Below are 23,746 nucleotides of genomic sequence, written 5' to 3'. Positions count from 1 at the left end.
CACGATGGGATGATAGAGTGAATGCAGCAGAGATTTGAGATGTGAAGTGAGGGAGAGACAACGCGGCAGAAATGCTAAAAGCTGGATATAGAGGGATTATGTGATGGGAATAAGTGAGAACGTGTGCAGATGTGTATTTCCCTTCGCGCGTGTGAGCGCGTGCGCACGTCGAGAAGGGTGTGGGAACGTGAGAAGGCATGCCGAGATGCGGTTTAGACGTAGGTAATGTGTGCATATGGATGTTCCCCCCGTGCATGTGTTGTGGAGTATTTGCCTTAGCCCCCCCTTGTCCTTCCCTGTTCTCTCACCTCTAATTGCTCTCACTCACAATCCCCCAGGAGAGGAGCCTCTTACGTCACACGCCCTCTCTCTGCCTCTTCCCTCCCTCCTTCATTTTGTCCTTCCTCCTCCCTCCTTCTCCACCCCCCCCCCCCCCCCCTTCCCTCGGGTGCAGCTGTCACATGATCTAGTCTTGTGTGAAATTGCACACTTCCCAGCCGTTCTTTTCCGACTTTTAGACCCCCCGATATTTTTTCATTTTTTTTTCCCCCCAACCACTTTCTCTTTGTCCGTCTTACAATGGGACCGCAATGGCTGACATCCTCTCCCTTCCCTTTTTTTTTTTCTTTGTTTCTCTGTCATTTCTCACAGGTGCAATAACCGCACGCAGTGTGTGGTAGTAGCGGGGTCAGACGTGTTCCCAGACCCCTGCCCGGGGACTTATAAGTACTTGGAGATCCAGTATGAGTGTGTTCCCTACAGTGAGTACAGAAATCCCGTCAACCACCTCCCTCACCGCATCCGCTGTTCCCCCCCACCCCCCCCTTCCCATTCGTCCCTTTCCAACATCCCGACCTGACCCCCCACACCCCACCCCCACCCTGGCAATTTTTTTTTTTTTTTCAAAAATACCCGGAAAAAAATTACATTTTTCCAACACACCTGATCTCTTCGCCCTCCCCCACCTCCACATAAACAAACCGACATTCTCTCTTCTCACTTTTTTTTTTTTTTTATCTGTCTCTTGGTTATTTCTCTCCGACACACCGTGCAGATGCAGACACGCAAACACTCACGCGGAGCACCTAAACCCCTTTTCTCTTCATCAACAGTGAGTGGCGTGCAGGTATCTGAGGGAGATTTTCACACGGGGTGAGGGTGGGGGGGAGGGGCGGTCTTTCACAAACACGGGGTCCGATAAGCACCTCGTGCACGCCCGCCCTAAACACGGGGGTAAGCCGCGAGTGGCGATCGCCGCCGTGTAACACACACCGGCCCGATCTCGCGCGCCGACTGACCCGGGGGCACGCCGCTGCTTTTATCAGGTGCCAAACACATTTGCTGCCCCTCTGATATCCAATTAAATAAAAACTGGCACAGTGAGATTGGGAGTGCAGGTGCTGCTGCGTCGACGGCGTCTCTCACAATAGGAACATTAACACTGAAAGCAAAAGGCTTATTTTAGATCACATGACCCGGAGTGCCACACGTTTTAATGTCCCCATGGTAACGACTTATTTTCCTCGCGGCGCCTCTCGAAGCTATGTGGCAGGTATGACACACATATACACAGAAAGCATTTCTCACCCCGCTTTTTACCGAGCGGCCCTCAAGAACAGTTGTTCCCGTTTGTCTCGGCATCCGGTGACCGTTTTTTTTTTTTTTTTTGTTTGTTTTGTTTTTTTCTTCGAGCGAGCGCGTGTAAAATCGCACTCTTCGCGAGGGCGCAGTCGCATCGCTGAAGGAGCAGACGCGTCAAAAATGACCTGTTGTTGTGTTGCTCTTCACTCCTGTGAAAATCTCAGCTCAGTCCCTCCTCCTCCTCCTACTCCTTTTCCCTCTCTTATATTATTTTCTCTCAACATTGATCCTTCCACAGAGCACCTGGATGGAGGGCAGCACCGGTGCCCCTCGCCCCAGAGATGGGGCGCATAATAACGGAGGGGAGGGGGTTCGCGGTCAGCAGAAAGTTGGGTGCAAATGCCACCTCTTTTTCCGGGGGTTGGGGTTGCTTCTCCGTTTCTTCCCGCAGGTGCCGATCACCCGGCGAGCTGCAGGACGACGGCGACGGCGAGCCACTAACAACTTTTGCTCTCTTTCTCTCTCTGTTGATCACCCCGTCTGATATCGCCCACTTTTTTCCCCTCTCTTACCGTTTTCATCTCACAGTCAGTGCCACTTATTTTCCATCTCTTTTATATCTTATCTTTCTGTGTTGTGCGTTTTTTTTTTTTTCCTCCTCCAGTGTGCTCACCCGAAGATCTTTCATGTTCCCCCACTGTCTTATTTCTCTCATTCTCTTTTATTTTTCTCATCTGTCCATCATCCTGCCGCAGTTCTTTATCACTCTCGCCTGTCTCGTCTGTCTCCGCTTCTTTTTTTTTTTTTTTTTTAAACAGGTGGAGAGGATATGACAGTATCCAAGCATCCACTTGGGGGAGGCTTAAACAAACTCAGGGACTTCCAATCATCTCTCTCCAACTTCTTTTTCCTGTTTCTCTGCCCAGTGTGTTTCTTTCCTCAGTTTGCTTTAGAGAAAATTGCATCCACAATCATAGATAAGAAGTTAGCTGGGACTCCTGCCATTGGGGATTATTCTGTGGTGTAAATCCGCTCCTCACGGCCTTATAAGTGGTACCAAGTGTTCTTCTCTGGTCTCCTCTGCTCTCTGTTCAGCCATCTTTCAGTCGCTATCGGCCGCGATCGGCTCGACCCTCTCCAATTATATGACGTTTATTTATTAATCGTCCGTAGGCGGGCGGTCAAATCGGCCGCGGCTTTGCGCCGTATATAGCATCGTCCGCAGAGGTTACGTCGGCGCGGCTCAGTTGTACTTTCCCTCTCCTTTTCACGCATTCTAACCTTGTCTTTCCCTCCGACTGCACAAGGGAGCTTGTACTCTCTCCATGAGGCAATCAAAGGGATGATTAAATAGCTGCTGACTTGCATTTTCCATCCTCTTGTTTGGAAGGAAACTTTGTTGATTGCATCTGAAGAGCGGCGCCGTTCGGAAAATTGGAAGCTGATCCCGCTATGATGCAAAGTCCTGCCGATATGAGGTGACAAAGAACAGCCAATTACCCCTGTCCTCTGCCGCTCTCCTTTGGTGGGGAAACATAGCCGGAGTGGGCTCGGTAACACGTCCGTACAGGAATAGAAACGGAATAGCGGGAGAAAAAGTGTGTGTGTGCGTCTCACACCGCGGGCCGCTCCGCGTGTCGGCGTCGTCCTGACAGACCGAATACAACCGCAGATTTTCGAGCCCGAGCTGTTCATCCCGAACACCTAGCCACCGTTGCGCAGCGCGCCGCTCAACTCGGCCACTTTTAATTACCAGGAGAGGGGGGGGGGGGGGGCGGCGGCGGCGACGGCGGGGCCCGTTGCTCTCTTCAGTTCTGCCTCAGTAGAGATTTGTCAAGATTAATTGAATTTGCCGCCGCTAATCGCTCCAGTAATGCCCCATCGTTCACGTCTGGCTGGCAACGGTGGGCACTCCGACATCATCCCGGGCTGACACATGTTTTTCGTCGCTTTTTCCGTCCCGACAAAGAGGCCGACGACGGAGTCGACGCGGAGAAGGTCGCGTATCTTCGCTGCGAAAACGGCGTTACCGTTCACCTGAAACCGCGAGGCGACAGCCGGAATTCACGCGCATCCCCGACGTTTTTTTCGGATAAGGCTCCGATTTTTGTGCGCGTCCTCCGGTGCATGTTGGATCTCCTCCGCAAAATATGACATCAGCCCGCCCGGGAATCGGAATTTGGAATTGTTTTGTGTTTTTTTTTTTCAAGACGAACCGACTTAACCGCATTTCACACTTGTCACCCCACCTACACCTTCCCACCCCCGCGCTCCAGACAGCTGGATTACATGAAGACATCACAGATCACCTTTGGGATTGTACCGCGCCGGAAAGCCCGTCTTAATGCAAATATACACGGTGTCAAAATAAATATACCTTGCAAAAGGATCTCTACCTGTACCCTCCCTCCGCTTCTCCACCGCCCGACGCTACATCATTATTGATCCCCAGAGCTCTCCGTTAGGGCCATCCATACTATCCCTGCCGTTAGCTCCGCTGTTCCGCCGCCGCTATTTCATCACCTCTGATTTATTATGTTAATATGCGCCGAGGTACCCGCTTTAAAAGCCACTACTCAGGCTGGCGAGCAGATTTTTTACAGAGCTTGTAGATGACTTCATATCACTCCTCTCTTTTTACATTCATATTTTGTGGCTCTGCTACTGTTTCAAAATTGATTCGGCCCCCGCAAAATTTATTCAGCACGACCTATTCATTATGAAACATCACTTTTTGGACTCTAAGCGGCTGCGAGTGATAGTTGACTCGTCCGGAGGTGGGGGCGGGGAGGGGAGGGGGGGGTTGTCAGGAAAAGGAATAATGACATTGTAATATGTCAAGTTTTCAGGGGAGGTGAGGAAACACTTTGACGTAGCCGAAAATGAAATTCTATTAATATGTATAGCAGCACTATAAATGTTTGGTGAATAAGAAGCGGGAGGCTCTTCCGGGTAGGTGGAAAAGGATCTTCTCCTCAACTTGAAGAATGCAAACTGAAAGAGGGGTTAAACAGTGGGGAGAGGACAGAAGACGCTGGGGAAAACACACTATCTCTCACTACTGTGAAAGAGACAGAGGAGCTAAGTTGTTCTGCTGTACACCAATAGCGTGCGTATGTATGTGTGTGTGTGTGTGTGTGTGTTTCTAGCTGTACTCATTAGTGTGGGAGTAATTGATAAGGTTGTAGGGAGCGCTGAGCAGAGTGATTAAAAGGGAGAGAGGGCAGTGGCTTATTTCTCAAAAGGGCCCTGAAAGAGAAACGCTGAATGAATCAGACAAATATCCAAGGTGGCCTTAAACTAACCCCCCTCTTCCGCCACACGCGCGTCTGAATGGTTTGTGAGTTGTTGGTTTTTTTTTTTCTCTCCTCCCGGCGTTTGTATGCGTCCTCAGGTACTTGTGATGACTTTTCTGTGTGCTTCATGTCTATTTTTCAGGATAACACCGAAGCAGAAGGAGATTATAAACGGAGTCTTCCGTATCCTTTACTCCTCCTCTGCAACGTCTTCCTCCGACGTTTCTTCCCGTCTTTTACTCCCTCCATCCATCATTTTCACAAACATTCTCCATCTTTTCACCGCAGCTTGCGAGGACGCCGCCCTCACGCACGTTACCGATGCCTCGGCTCCCTCGGCGTCTAGCATTAGTCCTTCGCGTCCTCCGTCCCGTATGTTCGTCCCCCTTTACCGCGGAGATGACGATCTCGCTCGCGGCCGGCGGCGCCGATGCGATGCCCTCTTCCCCTCCGACCGGCCTCCGCAGGCTCCGCGCTTTGCCATATTTACCCCTCCAGGGCTGAGAACGGCTACCATTCCCCAGGTCTTTGGAGAGGCTGTTTGTTCAGTTTGATCTTGGCAGATGATAATAAATGATCCGATGCTGGTGCTGCCTTTTCTGCATCGCTGCCAAGATGCGAGGTCGTCCCCCCGCGTCGATGGAGGAAGGGCTGCGAGCCCCCTTTCTTTTTACCTCCGTCTCGCTCTCTCCAATTTCCGACCCCCCGTTGATACCTTCGGGGGGGAAACCCCTCCGACGGTTTCTCCGGGCTTCCCAGATCTGACTTCCTGAGATATGACATATGCTTATCATATCTATACCTCGATTATAAAAGATGGACTTCATATCCCGGTTTGGTCTCTCGGCGGCTCGCAAATCGGATAAACCGGGATCAAGCTGCACCACAAATTACGCGTCGTATTTTATCCGTAGCGGAACAATCTTTTTTTCCGAATATAACTTACGTTCCTGTATTTCGCTCCCTAAGTCATGTCGCCCCCCTCCGCGCTGGGAGGGAGAGGAAGGGGGGGGCTAAGCTAGCTAATAGACGGCGGATGGAGTCTCATCGGACCTGTTATTATTCCACAACGCGAGAACAAAACCCGGCACCATTACGGGAGATTTGTGGTGGTGAAACAAAGAAACTGTCCGGGCGAGCGGTGCGGCAGAATATCTGAGTAACGGATTGGGGGGGTGGGGGGGGTTGTGTGTCTGAGATGTAACACCGTGTCAAGCCCTCCCTCTTCCCCGTTGTTTGTTCTTTTTCTTTGATGAGACATCCTCAGCAAGGCAAGCCGGCTGCCGCCCCATTGATTGGCTGGTCGATGGGTTGAGTGTTTTTTTTTTTTTTTTTTTTTTTTTTTTTTCCCACCTCGCCTCGGTAGCGGTAGCTTACCTCCGGACTCTGGAAAATCGAGCAAAGCCAAAAGCGTCGTCTCTTTGCCCGGATCAAAAGGGGCCGCTCCCGTGTCAACAGTTGAGCGTGCTCAGACGGGCGACACGGGGATTCGCCGCGACCCTTCCGTAAAGAAAGTAGTCCCGCGTAGAGTCGCTTCTCCATGCTCTATCCTCTCGCCCAGCTCCTTCACCCCCGCCCCCTTTGTTTACTTCCACAGGTGAAGAAGACCGCAAGACAAAGACGCTCTCCTCGCTCTCTCCTCCAAACAGGTTCCAGGAGCCGGGGTCCGGAAAGAGAAGCGGCACGGGGGGAGGGGGGGCGGCGGGGTGGAGGTGGGGTCGAGAGTGTGTGGTTGAGGGTGGATTGTGTTGTTTTTCTTGGTGGGGGGGAGTTATTGATGAAGGTGAAATGAAATGGATTGAAAACTTAAGTCAGGCCATCCTTCCCCTCCTCATTTTCCATCTGAGCCATCCTTTCTCTGAGTAGCCAACGATAACGCAGACAGATAACTTGCTTAAAAAAAAAATAAAAAGAGAAACAGAGAAAGAGAGAAAGGACAGCGTTTTATTTAATCTCAATTTTCTCTTTTTTTCCTGCACCTGTTTTTTTTCTTTCATTTTCTTTACTTTCCCTCTGCCTCTCTCTTCCTTGCTGTCTTTCTATTTTATCTGTCTATCTCCTTCTCCTTTTTTCCGATGCTTGAATAGAAGTGGATCAAAAAGGTAAAGACCACAATGAACATAACAACCACAGCTCGCCCCTTCCTCCTCCCTCCTCCTCGTCCTCCTCCTCTTCCTCCTCCTCCTCCGCCCTCGTTTCCCCTCCTCCCCCCATATCCCCCCCTAACCCTGCACCATGTGTAGTGGTCATGTTTGATGTTGATATCCCTCCCTTTTCTTTCTCAATTCTCTAATCGCCTCCTCTGAACCTCCTTCTATCTCTCTTATAACCAAAACTCTGAAATCCTTCTAGCTCTCCTCCTCGGTTCTGATGACACCAGCCTGACCTGCATGCACGCACACACTCTCACACACACACACACACACACACACACACACACGCACACGCACACTAATCAACCCTGTCAAACAGCATTAGCGGGCAGGCAGCCCTTTATGTAGCAAGGACTAACTAGACATGTACTTTTTTTTATTCTTTAATATGACAGTTTTGAAATGTCAGCTGAAATTTACATAACACCCATTCAGGTTGTTTCATGAATGGTAAATTCTTCTTTTGTCCGCCGTTCAAAACACACTGCCGCACCTCAAGTCTGGTTACACTCACTTCAATTTTGAGATTTTTCCCCCTCAGATTTATGAAACAACACGGTTCTCTTCCTTTTACATTACCCAGCAGCTCTGTGTTCTTTTTGTCCTATCCATCAACAATTTTCCCAATTAGATTTTGCAAACTCTTGTGAAAAACATAGCCAACACACACACACACACAAACACACACACACACACAAAATGGTCAAAAATAACGCTCGGATAATTTGATAAAATCCCATTTCCAGGTGCCTCATTGTCCCTCCTTCATTGTCCGTGTCTCTAAATTTGTCACACTGTCATACAGCTCTGTTGATCTCACTATCCTCTTCTCACTGTCTGCTTATTGTCCGCCTCGTGCCATCCTTCTCCTCCTCTCTTTCTCTGATTGGTTTATCTCTCAGATCACACCTGATCATCACGAGCTGCTGCAGGCTCTATTGAGCATATACTACACTTCTCTCCCTCCTATTTTCTGTCTCTACAGTGTGCTACTGCTGCTATGTTGTTTCCTTTATTGCACATTGCAAGTGAACCTGCCCCGCCCCCTTCCTCCCCCCCGACCCATTCACGAGTCCGTTCCTTATGTATTCGAGACTTCTGGCTTTCGGAGGGGGGGGGGGGGGGGGGGGGGGGGGGAGGAGAGGGGAAAGGGTCGGTGGGAGGGGGGACGGCGGCGAGTGTATCCCCAGTCGGGAGCGCTCGGGCTCCTTGTAACGACCACTCCGATGCTAAAGAGCTCCAATCAGCGTGGCCGGGCTCCTCGATCACGAGAGTCTCAAAGAACAGAAGATAGATCCGACCTTCCGTGCGAGGTCACCGTAAAAGGGGGCGTCTAGGCGTCTAGGCGAGCGCTAACTCTCCCCCTCAGGTCCCCCCGGCCTCCTCGACTCTCTCCGACCGCCCCCCGCGCCCCCACCTCCATCTTTTTGCCTCCATCCTTCCCGTCCGGCCCCGTGGTTGGATCCATATGTCGGTGGTATTAACTCCTGTAGACATTGCCATTAACTGGTTAATGGACCTCTCCGTCTATCCTGTCCATGGCTTTTCATTAACATGGATCATTGTCCCACATTCTTCTTCCACCACAAGCAGCCATTTTAGCTTTCTATTGACTTGAAGTGGAATAGCAAGCTACCACGCCCTCCTAATTCTTCCTCCCACTAACACTAAGAGGAAAACCCTTTTCCTCTGTGCATCCCTGCCATTATCCAGTCCAACCCTACACTGCTGCTAAACACACTTTCTTTCTCTATTTGTATGGCTGATTTGAAATTCCAGACTCGCGTCTTGCCCCTGAATGTCCAATTAATCCTTACTGATTGATTCGCTGATTGACAGATTTGGGATTTGGATGAGGTGCCACATGCGGTGATGTCAAATGCTGGAGATCCTATGCAATGAATGTCATACTTTCATTTACTCAAGACTGAAAGTGTCAGCCATCCCTGCATCTTCCCATTTCTACCTCTGTCTGTCCTCACTTACCGTCTTACAGAGTACACCGCCGATATCGTCACGGCGTTAGCTTCATCCCGGTCGTCCAGACCACACATGTTTCTATCGCATTTTCCTACTTGTTTTCTCAAGGAAAAAAACAAAACAAAATACAACAACACGCGACACGAACAGCGGCATACTTATGTGCACAATTTCGATATTTGCATGGAGGTTTTTTTTTTTTTTCCCTGGAGGCCGCGCTCCATGTAAATAATGAGGGGAAGCACACAACGACAGAAACATCGCACATACACAGACATCTCTTTCCCAGACAATAAGGCAAAAAAAAAAAACATCCAAAAAAAGCACTGCATTGTGTGACAGGAAAATACTCTTAGAAATGCAGACAAGAAGGTAGTGTGCAGTCAGGCAGCTAAGCTTCATTAGGGATGACCCACCGCAAACAAGTGCGGACGTGAGCGCGCGTTCCACGACCGAGGTTGGGGTTCGACATGGACTTTCTGTCCTTCTTAGACTGAGGAAACGGAGGCGTCCGAATGGAAAAAGGCGAGTTTAAAAGACCCTCGTGAGAAGGGCAGCGCCTCTGGAAGTCCTGATTCGGGGACACGCAGACAAAGCTAGGCTACCGTCACGGTCACAGAAGCCCGTCGCCCCAACTCTTAAGCCCCGGTCGATCGGCGCAGAGCGTGCCCTTCCGTCACTTACTGTATCTGCCGCCGCGGCCTCCGCAGGCATGTCCCGACCAACTTTCCTGTCACTCAGTGTCAGCTTCATTCCAAGGTAGATAAGACACCGCTTTCACCGGGCGCTATCTCCAGCCGGTGCCAGCTTTTGGTCTCAGTGAAGGGTATTCTCTGGGGTGAATGTTTGGGTTGATAAAAGTGCCAGTTTGACACCTGCCTCTTCCACCGTCTGAATAGTGTGTTCTTGTACGCATTGTTTGAGAGTTTGTGTGTGTCCTCAGAGTGTATATCTATGTGTGTGTACCGTCTGTGCATGGGTGTTTGTACTGTATTGTGTTTTACCCCAATGACTTGCCTTCTTGTAGTCTAAAAGGAAGCGGGAACACAATTGGAGCGCCTCCCTTTTCCTTTCTATCATCTCTCTGTCACTTTATGTCAATCCTCGGCAAATTAACTCACTCTTAATTCTCATTTCACAGGAAATAACCTATTTATTCTCTCTCGCTGTACTCCTCTTTCACTCTTTTCTTTTTTGCTTATGCAGAACATGCTCACATCCCTCCTCACGCTTTCTTCTCTCCTTCTTGCACTTGTCACAGACACATACGCATGCCCGTACACAGATATATGACTATATATTTATATATTCACTCACACAGTGTGACACATTTGCACACACTAATGGGCCGAAGAATGCAAATCATCAGGGGATTCACTAACCCTCAAAGCCCATTAACTTTCCAGTGTGGAACATGGGGTAACGTGCCATGCTCTATTATGCCCCCTGCTGCCTGCGCGCTATACCTGCCAGTAACAGGTGCAGGATTCAATTAGAGCAGCATGCTCTCAGCGGTCGTTCCTATGAGCAGGCCATGACTGTGGACTGGGCAAAAGCGCAAGCCAACACAAGCCGCAGTCACGGTGAAAGGCAAAATCCGATGAGGATGTCACTCGGGAAACAGGGGCAAGTCATTGTCGGAGGTGTTTAAAGGAACAAAAAGTATCATCGCTTTCGCGCAGCCAATCACGGCCTCTGTTTATTAGTGCTGACAACTTGACGGCGCGGACTGCGAGCCCTGCATTATTCATAAGATGCAGTCAATACATTAAATATGATGATATACATTCGTAAGTAGGCCTGTGGTGTTGGCCATTTTGAGGCTTTTGAAAAATGCTTACTTTGGTCGCGATACGTCTTCCCGAAGTTAGCTCCAGTCAGAACAGGCGTCCGGGAACTTGGGCCGGGGCCCTTTCTTTCAAGCTCCAGCCGTATCTAGAGAAAAAACAAAAAGATAATCCGGTTAAAACTTGATTGTGTACAATGCCTTTTTGCTCTTGTTTTTGCTGCGATGTAAGGTTAAATGCACTGCACCCTTCCTTGGCAGCGGCTCACGCTAACAGCTGCAGACTACCAACATAACAGCGAGGCTTCAAATAGGATGAAAATTAACATTCAGAAACAGCCCTATAGCACAGTATGACATAAACTCTTTTGTGCTGTGCAGCTGACACCAGTCTCGAACACCGAGCTGAGACGCTCTTACCCAATTTTTTCCATAGCCCATTTTTTCGACTTCCTCCTCTCGCAGCCGTTTGATTCAGTTACGGCGAGGTTTATTTGATACACAGCCAGCGCTCTCTTCTAAATATATATATATATGTATATATAAAACAATATACAGAGAAGATGTAGTCGATGGTAAAACTAACGTGGGTTATTTGATTGGGCCTCGCATTGGACCCGAATTACAGGAAGAGTTTTGTTTAATTCTAGCCCAGATCTGGGGGAAAATGTGCAACTGTAAAGCGCTTGTAAGACGAGGAGAAAATCTATTTCAAGATAAGTTATAACGGTATCAACACGTTCCCCCGTCGCCGCGAGAAAAACTTTTCATTTTTGAAAAGTTGTACTTGGAACAACCTTCGTAGCGACATCGGTCAAAGCCAACTTTCAGCAGAGTTCGGTCCTTCGCCGCACGTGCCGAAAATAGAAAGCGATGAGCTTCGTCGTCGTATTCACCAATTGGCCCGCTTCCTTGCCAAAGATGTTTTATTCAGCTTGCCCGGCAACAGACAGACTCGTAGTGATTTTCATCTCTCTTACTTCTCTCCCCAATGTTTTCGTTGGTAGACAGACTTCGGCGGGAGCCAATTGCCGTTCTCACATCAATGCGTATCGGCAAGACTATATCCAGGTCGGACACATCGGCGATCGGCCCATTTTAGGCTCGCGTTGGCCGATTTATTATAGCAGCCTGATATTTCCGTCTGGCTCCTGTTTAGAATGATGAAAACCTCATATTGACAAGTAACAGCTGACCTGTGCCTGGGAAAGGGATTATAGAGATAAACAGTCGAGTACAACAGCAGTATTTCCCTTTGTGTCTGGCACTTGTTGGCATGCCGGAGTATATAGTTTCAGCCAGTGTTTTAATCCCTGATAAGGTACATTTCATTAGCCATCTGGCTTATTTGTTGAGTAAACGAGCGTGTCTGCGCCGCTCGGTGACGTCACCGCGCCGATCGCGAATACACGATTTCCATCTGCACCCGAAGAGGAATTAATCTATTAATCTAACTATCTCGCATCATTCCAGATGGCACTAACTCGAGCTAACCTGCTTCAGCCAGACCAGGATAATGACTAATCTCAAGATTTACGCCTAATGCTTTGTGCCTATTACCTAATGCCTCATTCATACTGTGCACATAATACAACTCTGGTACAACAAGTCTCTGCCGCTGGGGTTTGCCGCTCTGGTATCCCACTGCTACATCCGCCGTCTCGGTTAGAAGCGAGAGTGAGGGAGGCAGAGCTAAGGAGAGGCGGAGGAGATGGTAAACATAAAGCCGGCCGAGAAGGCTGGGGAGCACAGGTCAAAGTTAATGAAGCCCCCTAGGCAGAGTTTGTAGTGTGTGAAGCGTGGCCAATGTTTCTGTTCGGCCCGGGAGTGTTTGAGTCTATCTGTGTGTGTGTGTGTGTGTGTGTGCGTTCACATGACCTATATGTACAGCCTGGAGGCCCTTGATGAGCCCCTTTGACACTGGGCCCACCCAACCACCAGGTCATTAGAATTAACTGAGGCCCACTGGTCAGCAGCCAGCAGGGTTCCTGCTGCAGGCGTGGAAGAGAAAGCAACATGGGGGAGGTGGAGGGGAAGGGACGAAAAGGAAGGAAGGAAGGGGATGACAGATTTCTCGTAGGTTGGTGAGAGTTTTATTGTAATGATGAGGCTCATAGAAAACAGACCGCTACCAATTTAAGACAGGGCTGAAAGGTTAGCTGCAATAATAAACACAATCAAATTGTATTTTGAGGATGACAGCGGTGGACCCGAATATGCACGGGGAAATTTTATTGCAGGCCTCAAAAATAGCGGAACACTTACAGATGATTCCGCATTCATCGCCTCCAGCCTGCATAATATGACCAATCGAGATAAAGCGTATTGGTTTACTTCTTCCAACACTCGCCGCGATTCTAAACATTTACTATTTTCCTATTAGAGGTCTATCGGACTATTCACACAGAAAGAAGATAACAATTATGATGCGAGCATGTACATTGATGGACACTAACCTTCTGCAAACAGCGGCGCCCGCCTCCTCTCGCTGTGTCAGCATCTCTCTTCACCTCTGTAGTGTCGAAGAAAAAAAAAAACGCCATGTCCGCGCTGAGCAGACGCCAGTCATTGTTTGCTTATTCTAATAATGATCAGCTGACCCGGCTGATAGCGCAAGTCGTACCCATTGCGTAACCATCTACTTTGAGTATTTTGTGGGTTTTCTCTGGCTTCGAGAAAAAAAAAAAAAAAAAGAAAAAAGCACAACCGCTGCCTAGCTAGGAACGGGTGCTGGATTAAAAAAATTATGAAATCAGGAAAGCTTTGAAAAAAAATCTGCACACCAAGAGTGCTCCAAATATAAAGAGAACTTATTTTACATGCAGTAAAGATAATTTATTTTTGCATGATATAATATGTTTTTGAAACATTGTAAACCTTATAAATACATTTGCTAGGCTCGCATGACGTTTCGAGCAACAATCTGATGATGCTTACCAAATACATTTACAATGTTTCTAAAACATATTTGGTAAGCACCTGAAGAAGAGCAGATTGTTGCTTGACACATCATGCTGAAAAAAATGATCTTTATGTAAAATAAATTATTTTTGGAGCACTAGTCGCGTGCAGACTTTTTCAAACCTTCGTTTCCTCCGGTTCCATATGATTGTTTCATAAGACCGAAGGCTCTATAATGTTGTTGGCCATCAAATTCAATTGGGCGGCGGTTGTAAGGAAAAAGCCGAATGCCCAAAAGCCCAAAAATCTCTGAAGTCAGAGAACAGTTGTCAGAGGACATAAAAGCACTGTGAGTACACATGCGGAGCGTAATGTCCGGATTAAGATTGTTTTTTTTAACACCCATTTTAAAACCCATTTGCATTTTATTTAATCTCACTTCAGTGCCTTTTAAGCACAGCAAATGGTCCGGCGTTGGGCTGTATTTAACCTCCATGATGAGTCTCGCAGCAAAGTCATATGATAACTTGTTCATTTGGAAATATTTTTGATTGGCTGTCACTATTTCATTAATTGATATGAAAATGATGAAATGATTTGTCGACTCCACGTGCATTTTCCTGGGGAAAAACGGTCCTTTTATCCGGTATGAAAACGGGTTACTGGAAAACTCGCAATCATGAAACAAATTTATCGGGTTCAATTTTACGCCTCGCTCATCGAACACCAGCCTCAAATGCTGATCGTACCTCCCTTTTTTAATACAGGACTCTCTAGATTCCAATCCGACTGCTCCTATCAGACATCGTCTCTCCGTCCGGCAGCAATTCAACATTTCCAAGATCAAATCTTTTTAAATGTATCCGTCGAGGAAGTTTTAACAGCTGCTGTATGTCAGCCCTATTTGATTTGCCCTCATTACATTAAGTTGTTGTTGTTGTTGTACAGATTTATTCTGTTTTGAATGCTGTGCTGCATAAGATGTGTTTTAGTGGATTACCGTTGATGAACCAAATTCAATAGAAGCAGTATTGATTTACCCTCTAATGTACCATAGTACATTTCACTGTATTGCAACAACAGATGAGTGGGAGGCTTGCGTGCTTGTTAATACTTACTTTTGTATTAGATCATCCTTTTTGTGACTGCGGAAAAGAGGCTTGCATGTTTGTGCGCCTTTGTCCTTTATTCTACCTTCAGGCCGAGTGTTCCAGGCCTAGTTTATGGGTCACCTGCATGCAGAGTCAGTCCACTGCTTTCTGCACGCTGTTCATTTCTTTATGTAAAACGGCACTGTCGTTTGCAGGCGGCGCCCCGATTTTGTTTGTCGTTTTTTTGGCCTTTTTTGGCCGGTTCTTAAGATTCTCCCTGGATCCGTGCCATCGCCCGGAGGCGTTTCAAACACATTTGACCGCAAGTGGTTCGCAGTACACTCACCGCGAGTCTTGATTGATAAAGACGTCATTTGATGTTGATGTGTGAGAGATGACACCGTTGTTAGTCAAGAAAATCATTGTTCGGCTGTCAGAAAGCGCCAGATTTAACCATTGCTCTCGGTGTTGTTTTGCATATTTCAGTCACCCACATTCATATTTGCAAAGCAAATACCTCGGGCGTCCCTGCTTTCGAGCGAGCATTTTGGTTCGACAATGAAGCATGACAAGCCTCCTCCCTGTGAAGAGTCTGTTTGTTTATGCCTGGGCTTGATTAGATTCTTGTTTGGCTGCCAGTCTCAATCCCTGTTGGACCTCCTCAGACAGAACAGGCTAATTCCTAAGTGGGCCGGCACTTACACATCACCAGCCGCCATCAACAGCTCCGTGACAGACCGTAAAACGCGAAACCTGCGGTTGAGAACGCCGCGATTACCTCCATTTCCACAATTTCGCCATTTTTGATGCGGCCCCTGCGCCCGGCGACAATCAAAGACTCTCCGGCCTAAACCGATTGGTCACTCTAACACGCGTGCGCGCATGAATGCCGTGCACTCTCTTTGGGTGCACTGGAGTGACATCTGTGTGTGTTTGTGTGTGTGTGTGTGTGTAGTCATGCATCTGCGTGTGCTGTTCGGCATCTGTGTCCAAACACCCCTGTAGTGTCCAATTAGTTCAGGGATGTGTTTAATCACGAGGTGACCAGCGGGCGTCCGGTTTCATGTCAACTCCAAGCAATGGAGTGACAAAAATAAACCGTCTGAGGAGACGAGGGGTGTCCTCTGTTTTATTCCGTAGTTCCTCAAACTGTTTCCTAAACTTGTTTTTCACCGTCCCGGGCGCCCCTGTGAAGAAAGAGGATGCTCGCAGCTTTCCTCGGAGATCGCCTGACACGCTCAGTGGGCTCAGGGCACAGTCCCTGTCAGGCTCACGCTGTGTCGGTCAGCAGATTTGTCACCGGTCCCTTGTCTGTGTGTGTGTGTGTGTGTGTGTGTGTGTGTATATGTGTGTGTGTGTGTGTGTGTTTGTTTGTGTGTGTGCATGTGCAAAGATCTTGCGGCATGCATGTAGCTGTGTATTTCCGTTTATGTCGCGGGTGGATGAGGAGCAATATTTTGTGTCTAATTGCACGTTTTCTACCCATTCAGCGTGTGTGTTTTTTGCTCTGTGTGTGTGTGTGTTCGTGTGAGAGAGAGAGAGTTGCAATTATGGAGGTAACTAAGGCCTGGCCAACCTCACATCTTTACCCCAGAATCCTTTTTTTTTTTCCTCTCTCTTTGACACATTACTCTTGACTGAGAGCCAAATTTTATACCTAATAAAACAAGCTCCACAATTACTGTTTTTCCACCCAGTAGTAGAGCGGCGAAGCGGAGGCCTTTGAAATAAAATTGCACAATCAAATAAAAAGTAGGCCAAGATAAATTAGATTAGAGACTACATCTAAGCCGTGGCAGCAGCCAGAACTCTCCCATTTATCATATCCAGACGCTCTCCAATCACAATGCTGATGTTCTACAAATGAGGTTTTATATGTTCCTTCATTTTAAATCTGATAAGGCACCTCACCTCACCCCTGGTCCATTCTCCTGCTATTCTTTGTCTCCTTTTCAATTCTCTACGTACTTTTATCAACTCACATCTCCAACCCCCCCCCCAACCCCCAACCCCACGTCTTTCTCTCCTGTTCCACACACCACGATCTTTGGCCTTTTCCCCATTTCTCCCCCCCCCACCCCCCACCCCTTCACCCCGCCATCGCCCATGATACCCTGAAACTTTACAGTACTTTGTTTTCATTTTCTATCTCCCTCTTTTCTTCCCCTGTTCTTTTCACCGCTGCAACACGTCGCCCCCCCCCTCCCCTCCCCCCTCCTGCGCTAGTCTTTGTGTGTCCGGGGACGCTGGTGCGGGTGCAGGCGCCCAGCTCTTTGCAGGAAGCGGAGCACCAGGCGGGAGCGTGGTGCAAGGACCCCCTACAGGCGGGGGACCGTCTCTATGTCATGCCCTGGACCCCCTACCGCACCGACATGCTGTACGAGTACGCTTCCTGGGAAGACTTCAAACAGAACCGGGCCACCACCACCTACAAGTGAGAGCGCACCCCGCAGTCCTGGATGATCAAATAGCATCTGCTGCTGTATTGATTTATTGGCTCTGGGTGTGGATGTAGACGGTGACGGAAAAATCATCCCACCGCGGTGTCGGCTCGCCTCCGACGAGGCAGTCTTGCGGGATCGTTTCATGCGGGGTACATGAAAGGATGTGTTCAGCTGGATTTCTGACCGCTCGTGTGATTCTCTCTTAACAGGTTGCCCAACCGAGTCGACGGCACCGGCTTCGTCGTGTACGACGGCGCGGTGTTTTACAACAAAGAACGCACGCGAAACATAGTTAAATATGACCTGAGGACACGCATCAAAAGCGGCGAGGCTATTATCACAAATGCCAACTACCACGACACCTCGCCCTACCGCTGGGGAGGGAAGTCGGACATTGACCTGGCCGTGGACGAGAACGGCCTCTGGGTGATCTACGCCACGGAGGCTAACAACGGACGACTGGTGGTCAGCCAGGTGGGAGAGCAGCGCCGAGCCCAAAAGGGATGAGAGGGGGAATTGTCGTTGCGGGAGCGGATTACGTCAAATCTCGTTTGGCTGTCGGAGAAAGGTTATAAGTCACGTGAGAGATATTCGCCGCTCAGATTTGCAAGACTGCACTTTTAAATCAGATATATAGATGTCGGAGGGCAGAAAAAAGGGGGACATGGCTTAAGCCCTTTTTTAAATCCCAAAACAAATCATCCGAACGAGGCTAAATATTTATTTTATATATATATATTTTTTTTAGGCACAATAAGGCCACGTTTCCTCGTCCAACTTGAAAACGGATTTGTGATACTATCGTCGTCCCGAACCGAACGGATCTCCGTCGACGTAGAGTTATACTTTAATAGTCTCTTAATCAGATTCAATTCGGTTGCATCATATTTCATAAAGACGGGTCCCGTTCGTTATTGCCGTCTTTGACCTCACCCCGGCATCGTGTTTTCCACGAGCCAAATATCCATCGACTCTCAAAACCCCACGAGCTATGAAGACGTATCATAATCCAGCAACAAAGTAATAAAAAAAGAAAGTCATCGCTTTTATTATCAGATAATTGTTTGTTTTTTGCAGACATTTTATTATGCCCGATCCTTATCCAGACGGTTGCGAAATCATAAATGTTTCAATTATGCCCACAAAGATGCATTAAACCGAGGAAAGGTGGCACTGCAGGAAAAAAAAAAATAGAGTACATATTTTATAAAGCTGCAGGTATTTTAACTTTTTAATTCAATTAAATAAACATCAGTAGGTTTTTTTTTTATTTTTATAATTTTCCCAATAGCACCTAGGAATAATTTCGAATAATAATAATAATAATTTTGAATAATTGAATAATTAATAAACGGCCGATGTTATGGCACCAATGGCATCAATTCTGTGACTTAATCGGGACCATTACTTTATACTGTATATATGTATAGAAATATGTAATTCCTCTATTTGATTTTTGTGTATATTCCAATTTAGCAGAATTAGCAAAGTATAGATTGTGGCTTGGTTCTAGTAAGTGTTTTTTGGATGCTCCTCGCAGGTGAACCCTTACACCCTGCGGTTTGAGGGCACCTGGGAAACCAGCTTTGACAAGAGAATGGCCTCCAACGCCTTCATGGCGTGCGGCGTGCTGTACGCCGTGCGCTCGGTCTACCAGGACGATGACAGCGAGGCGGGCGGCGACCTGGTGATGTACGCCTACAATACCAATCACGCCCGCGAGGAGCCCGTCAACATCCCCTTTCCCAACCCGTATCAGTACATCTCCTCGGTGGACTACAACCCCCGGGACAACCAGCTGTATGTCTGGAACAACTACAACGTGCTTCGCTACCCGCTCGAATTCGGACCGCCGGACCCGACCATAGGTGGGCGGTTATTTCCCAAAATCATAAAGCGTTCCGAATCTAAGACCCGTTTTCGTATGAATTATTCAAATCTTTCTTTTGATATCGGCTTACTGGGGAATATTGCTTTTTTTTTTTGAAAATTGATGGAACACAATAAGAAGTAATTTGGTCCTCAAACCGGGAACAATCTGCATACGTTATGCTCGGCATATTATTAATTCATTTCTTCAAGACTTCTTCCAAAGTAATTTTAAAACAAATCTTTCTTTTTTTTATTTTTTTTTTTCCAGTTGAATTTTCCTGGTTGAAGCAGAAGCGTGGCTTGTTGGTGTTGATAGCTATAATTCCTCATTTAAATTAAAATCACAGTTTGAAAATCAGATTTGAGTCTGACTGTATGAACTCCCGTATAGAATTAGATTTCAAATAAAATCGAAACGGTTTGAGATGTCACACAGCGGTCGAGTACATCGCTCACCAAACGTTTTTTTTGTTGTTGTTTTTTTTTCGTAAGATCACCTTCTCTCCAACTTCGCTGCGTCATGGATAACCTAAAAACATAAAAGTCACTCTGCGATGATAAGGGGGGGGGGGGATGAAAATGAAAACACCAAACCGCTCTCTGGCAGTCCATCAATATGAAAGGGAGGTTTTCAATACACTGTATATCTGAGCCTTATAAAGCCCTGTCGAGTGTTGCCCGGAGAAACGGGACGAGGCGGAGACACGCGCGGCGACGGCGCTCGCTGTTACAAGCTAACTTTGCGTTTGATCATTCGGGATTTTGTAGTTGCGATGTTGCGCTTTTATCTCGGCATTAGGTTCGGTTGTTAGCGATGGTGACTTCTGTGATACATTTGATCAATTATTTACCTCCTCCTGACTTGTGATGATGCGCGCTCTTTCTCCGTCTCCTCCCCGGTTCCTCCCGCTCTCTCAGGAACAAGCTTTGATGGGCTCAGAAAAAGTATTTGTAACCCCAATTATTGTCAGGGCTTACTTTTGAACCGTTATTTTCTCTCCTCTTTTGAACTTCTTCCCGTATCATATATTCACGTCCGTTTGTCCTTCACTCTCTTGATCTCCTCCGAGCACCTTTTCATCCCTCAAATCCTTAAAATCTTTGACGTTCTTATAATTCTCTAAATGTCTCGCCTCTCGTTCCGTTTTCTGTTTTCATCAGGTCCCCTGACGACCACCCAGGTGACGACCACGCCGGCGGCGAGGCCGTTCACCTCCAGCGCCAGCGCCTCCACGCCGCGCCCCTTCGCCCCCACGTCCCGCCCCATCGGCGCCATCAACAAACCCCCGGATCTCCGACCGATCACGGCCACCGTGCCGGTCACCCGCCGCCCGCCGCTGTCCCCTCAAGGACCGGAGCCCCACGTCTGCGAGGCCAAGCTGGTCCGTGGCATCCAGTGGCCCGCCACTCAGCGGGGAGAAACAGTGGACCGCCCGTGTCCCAAGGGATCGCTGGGTGAGGACGAGCGATGGTGTTATTCTCGCGTTATTCTCCCCGTCGTCCCGCTAATGAAAGGCTCGTCACCCCGTAGAAACACAACTGATTAAAAGCGGGAAATAATAAATATGAAAGCCCCGCCAACAGAGGCTTCTTCTCCCTCTTTGCTGTGTTCTATACCTCTAAACTCGCAGCCGTGTGCTCCGGTCGCGGAGAAAAACTAGCGTCTCCCATTGTCGTCTTCTGCAAAATGGCACCAACGTTAAATTAGCCGGTTTAATTGCCACATCTTGGCAAAAGCTCTCGAGCCCCATTTGTATGCAGCGGGAGGAGGGTGCGCGGAAAAAAAAAAAATAGTGGAGGAGAGGAAAAAAAAAAAAAGGGGAATTAAATGGGATGCCACATTTATGATCCTGGTACTACTGTGAAGCGTCGCCGCATTGTCTCTGTAGTCGCTCCGCTCCGGTTGTGCTTCAATCCCTCTCCATGTGGTCCCCTTCTTCTCCTTTCTCCGTCTTGTCTTTGCGGCATGACGTTGGTTATTTGTGTTCACAGCGGCAGTTAGACGCCCCCTCCAGCCCCCCCCTTCCTCTGGCTTTATCCCAGAGTGGTGTCCTTTCTGTGAACCCTTACAGCTGAACAGAAAAAAAAAAAAAACCTAGCTGGAAATGACGCCGAGGAGGAGGATGCTCTCCGGTCGGTGTTTTTATTTGACAGTGAGGGATCATGCCTGACATTCTTTGATGTGTGTCTGTGTGCGCAAAGCGAGTGCGACGCGGTTTCGTCCGCATATTTTCCTTTTTAAAAACGTCGCATTTATCGCATGAAAGCCCCTTCCATCCGGTTTCCTCTTCCTCCCTTTTTTTGCTCGAATCGCTTTCTCACTGCCCCGCACTCTATTATTCAACCTTTTTCAACAATTTCCCACCAGACTTTTTCCTCCTACCTTCTCCCGTCCCCGTCCTCGAAATTCATCAACAACCCGCCGGGCCTTTCGGCTTCCCGTCCCCGTCCGTCATACGTTCCCCCCCCCTCGATCGGCGACGCCGGACGATTAACATCTTCTCGTTCCCCCTCCCGACCCCGTTTTTCCACTTTGGTCTCCTCGTCTCCAGGTATCGCCTCGTTCCAGTGCTTGCCGGAGCAGGTCATGTGGAACCCTCGGGGTCCTGACCTGAGCAACTGCACCTCCCCGTGGGTCAACCAGGTGGCCCAGAAGGTGAGACCTCCAGGCCGGGGGTCTGTCCCGCCCGGTCCGCCCATTAGCATACCTCCCTGGCTCGCCCGATTAAAATACAACTAACCCTTCATTACAAAGCATCTGCCCTTAAAAAAAAAAAAAAAAAATTTTTTTTTTTGCCGCTAATTTAGTTAAGTTATCGTCCGGCCGAATTGTTAGTAAAAACCCCATTTACAGGCAATTTTCCCATCATGGGTTACCCGTATGCTGTGCGGTCATACATTACGGTCCCTCGATGATGCAGAATGAATGCAGCCGCACTGCGAGCTATTTAAATTGCTAACCTGTAGAAGTACTTACGCTCTCGAAATCTCACCATTCCCAGTTTTGGAAGTAATAGGTTTCATAGTCCAGCTAAATGGGAATTCAGCTATAATCCTGCCGGAGAATTGACTGATTATTTACCCGAGCACACCCTCGCCTGTGGCCGGGGAACACAGAGAGTATAGCGTGGCCCCGAATGTTTCATCATTTGAATAATCCGTTCTGCCGTCTCCTTTTTTGGCCAAAATCAATCGGCGTTGGAAAGTGCTTGTTAAGGTATGATTCGTAAATGAAACCGCAATAGCGGGGAGGAAGAAAAAAAAAACCTTCACAATATGCTCGCCGAGGTTTGTTTGCTGTGATGTGAGGGAGACAGATATTTGTTTTTGAAGGGGTCTGGGGAAATCTGATAACAGAGATATGGTTTTTTTATTGAGGCGGGTTTATTTTACAAGTAAACAAAGCGTTTGAATTATCCGGCGGCCTTGAACGGGTTTCGGGCGAATCCGACCGAGCCGGTCCGTGTTTTTTTTTTTTTTTTTTTTTTTTTTTAATCGTGATTACGTTATCATTGTATCGCGAGCAAATAGATAAACAACGTATTTATGCGCAGATAAAGAGCGGGGAGAACGCCGCCAGCATCGCCGGCGATCTGATGAATTACACGCGGGGTCGGATCCAGGCCGGAGACGTGAGCTCGTCCGTGCGGCTCATCGAGCAACTTCTGGACATATTGGACGCCCAGCTCCAGGCGCTGAGGCCCGGGAACAAGGAATCGGCCGCGCGCAACTACAACAAGGTAGAATTATCCATGAAAAGCATGCAAAGGGACACACGTACACCCGAGCTGTAATTGAAGTCCAAAAGAACACAAAAGCACACACACACACACACACACGCTCACCGCCGCCCCTCGTATATGCGCGGGGACCGGTGAGTTTTTTTAAATCATCCTTTCTCTCAGCCTTTTCATCCCCGGCTTTGTTTTTCCCTCCCAGCTCCAGAAGCGAGAGCGGACATGTCGGGCCTACATCCAGGTATCTCCTCTCTTTTATCTCCCTGCTTTGAATGCCTGTAGTATAGGACTGCACTCCGACTTAGAAAAACTGAAGGGAGATAAATCCTGGAGTAGCCTGTAGGTGGAGGAGATTCTTTTTGGCTCGGAGCTGTGTATCGTGGTGGTGTGTGTGTGTGTTTGCTTGCGGGAATCGTCATGTGGATTTTTGATTTGTGATTAAGAGGACCGTGAGCTTGTTTTGGTGTAATTCTTTACGGACAGCATGTGCAGTATTTATATCTGGGTATAATATTTCCCCGGAGCGGTGCTTTGTATGGCTCCGGCTAATGTGTAACTCATTTCATTGAGACATAAACATAGCTTTGTTATAGCCTGATAGAGCCCCGGCTGTATATTAGCCTATGCTTCATTGTGTTGCATTCTAAAGCACAATATCTCTGGCTCCAAGAAAATGTAATTTGATGATAGTATTAAGCAGTTTGTGTGACTACATCCCTCTGTGCTTTTTCAATATTCGTGCAATAACAGTGGTTCTGTGGAAGCTGTAATCTAATATCATGAAAAGGCCTTGTGTGTGTGTGTGTGTGTGTGTGTGTGTGTTGTGGTTTTTTTTTTTTTTTTGGTAATGATGAGATGTGACATTCTGCATTAGTCCTTTGTATGTGTTCTCCTGTCCGCAGCGT

General features: G+C 48.0%; 1 protein-coding gene across 3 annotated transcripts in view; it reads left to right on the top strand.

The window, feature by feature from the left end:
• adgrl1a (adhesion G protein-coupled receptor L1a) overlaps positions 1-23,746 on the top strand; it is an 89,619-nt gene that overhangs the window by 53,780 nt on the left and 12,093 nt on the right. For 2 of the 3 annotated variants that reach the window (XM_086176342.1, XM_086176343.1), the window contains 8 exons: positions 652-761; positions 17,015-17,222; positions 17,442-17,706; positions 18,773-19,100; positions 20,266-20,559; positions 21,657-21,760; positions 22,659-22,844; positions 23,044-23,082. In XM_086176342.1, coding sequence (XP_086032468.1) covers positions 652-761; positions 17,015-17,222; positions 17,442-17,706; positions 18,773-19,100; positions 20,266-20,559; positions 21,657-21,760; positions 22,659-22,844; positions 23,044-23,082 — 1,534 coding nt within the window. Of the gene's footprint in view, positions 1-651; positions 762-6,898; positions 6,980-17,014; positions 17,223-17,441; positions 17,707-18,772; positions 19,101-20,265; positions 20,560-21,656; positions 21,761-22,658; positions 22,845-23,043; positions 23,083-23,746 lie in introns of those variants that run through there. The other variant, XM_086176344.1, reaches the window with a different exon arrangement.

The sequence above is a fragment of the Fistularia commersonii genome, chromosome 28 (genome assembly GCF_037954325.1).
Source record: "Fistularia commersonii isolate RoL2024-O1a breed Wild chromosome 28, RoL_Fcom_v1.0, whole genome shotgun sequence".
In the NCBI taxonomy this organism is placed as follows: domain Eukaryota; kingdom Metazoa; phylum Chordata; class Actinopteri; order Syngnathiformes; family Fistulariidae; genus Fistularia; species Fistularia commersonii.
Note: the sequence above shows the minus strand (reverse complement) of the source record. Positions and strands in the feature narration are given on the sequence as shown.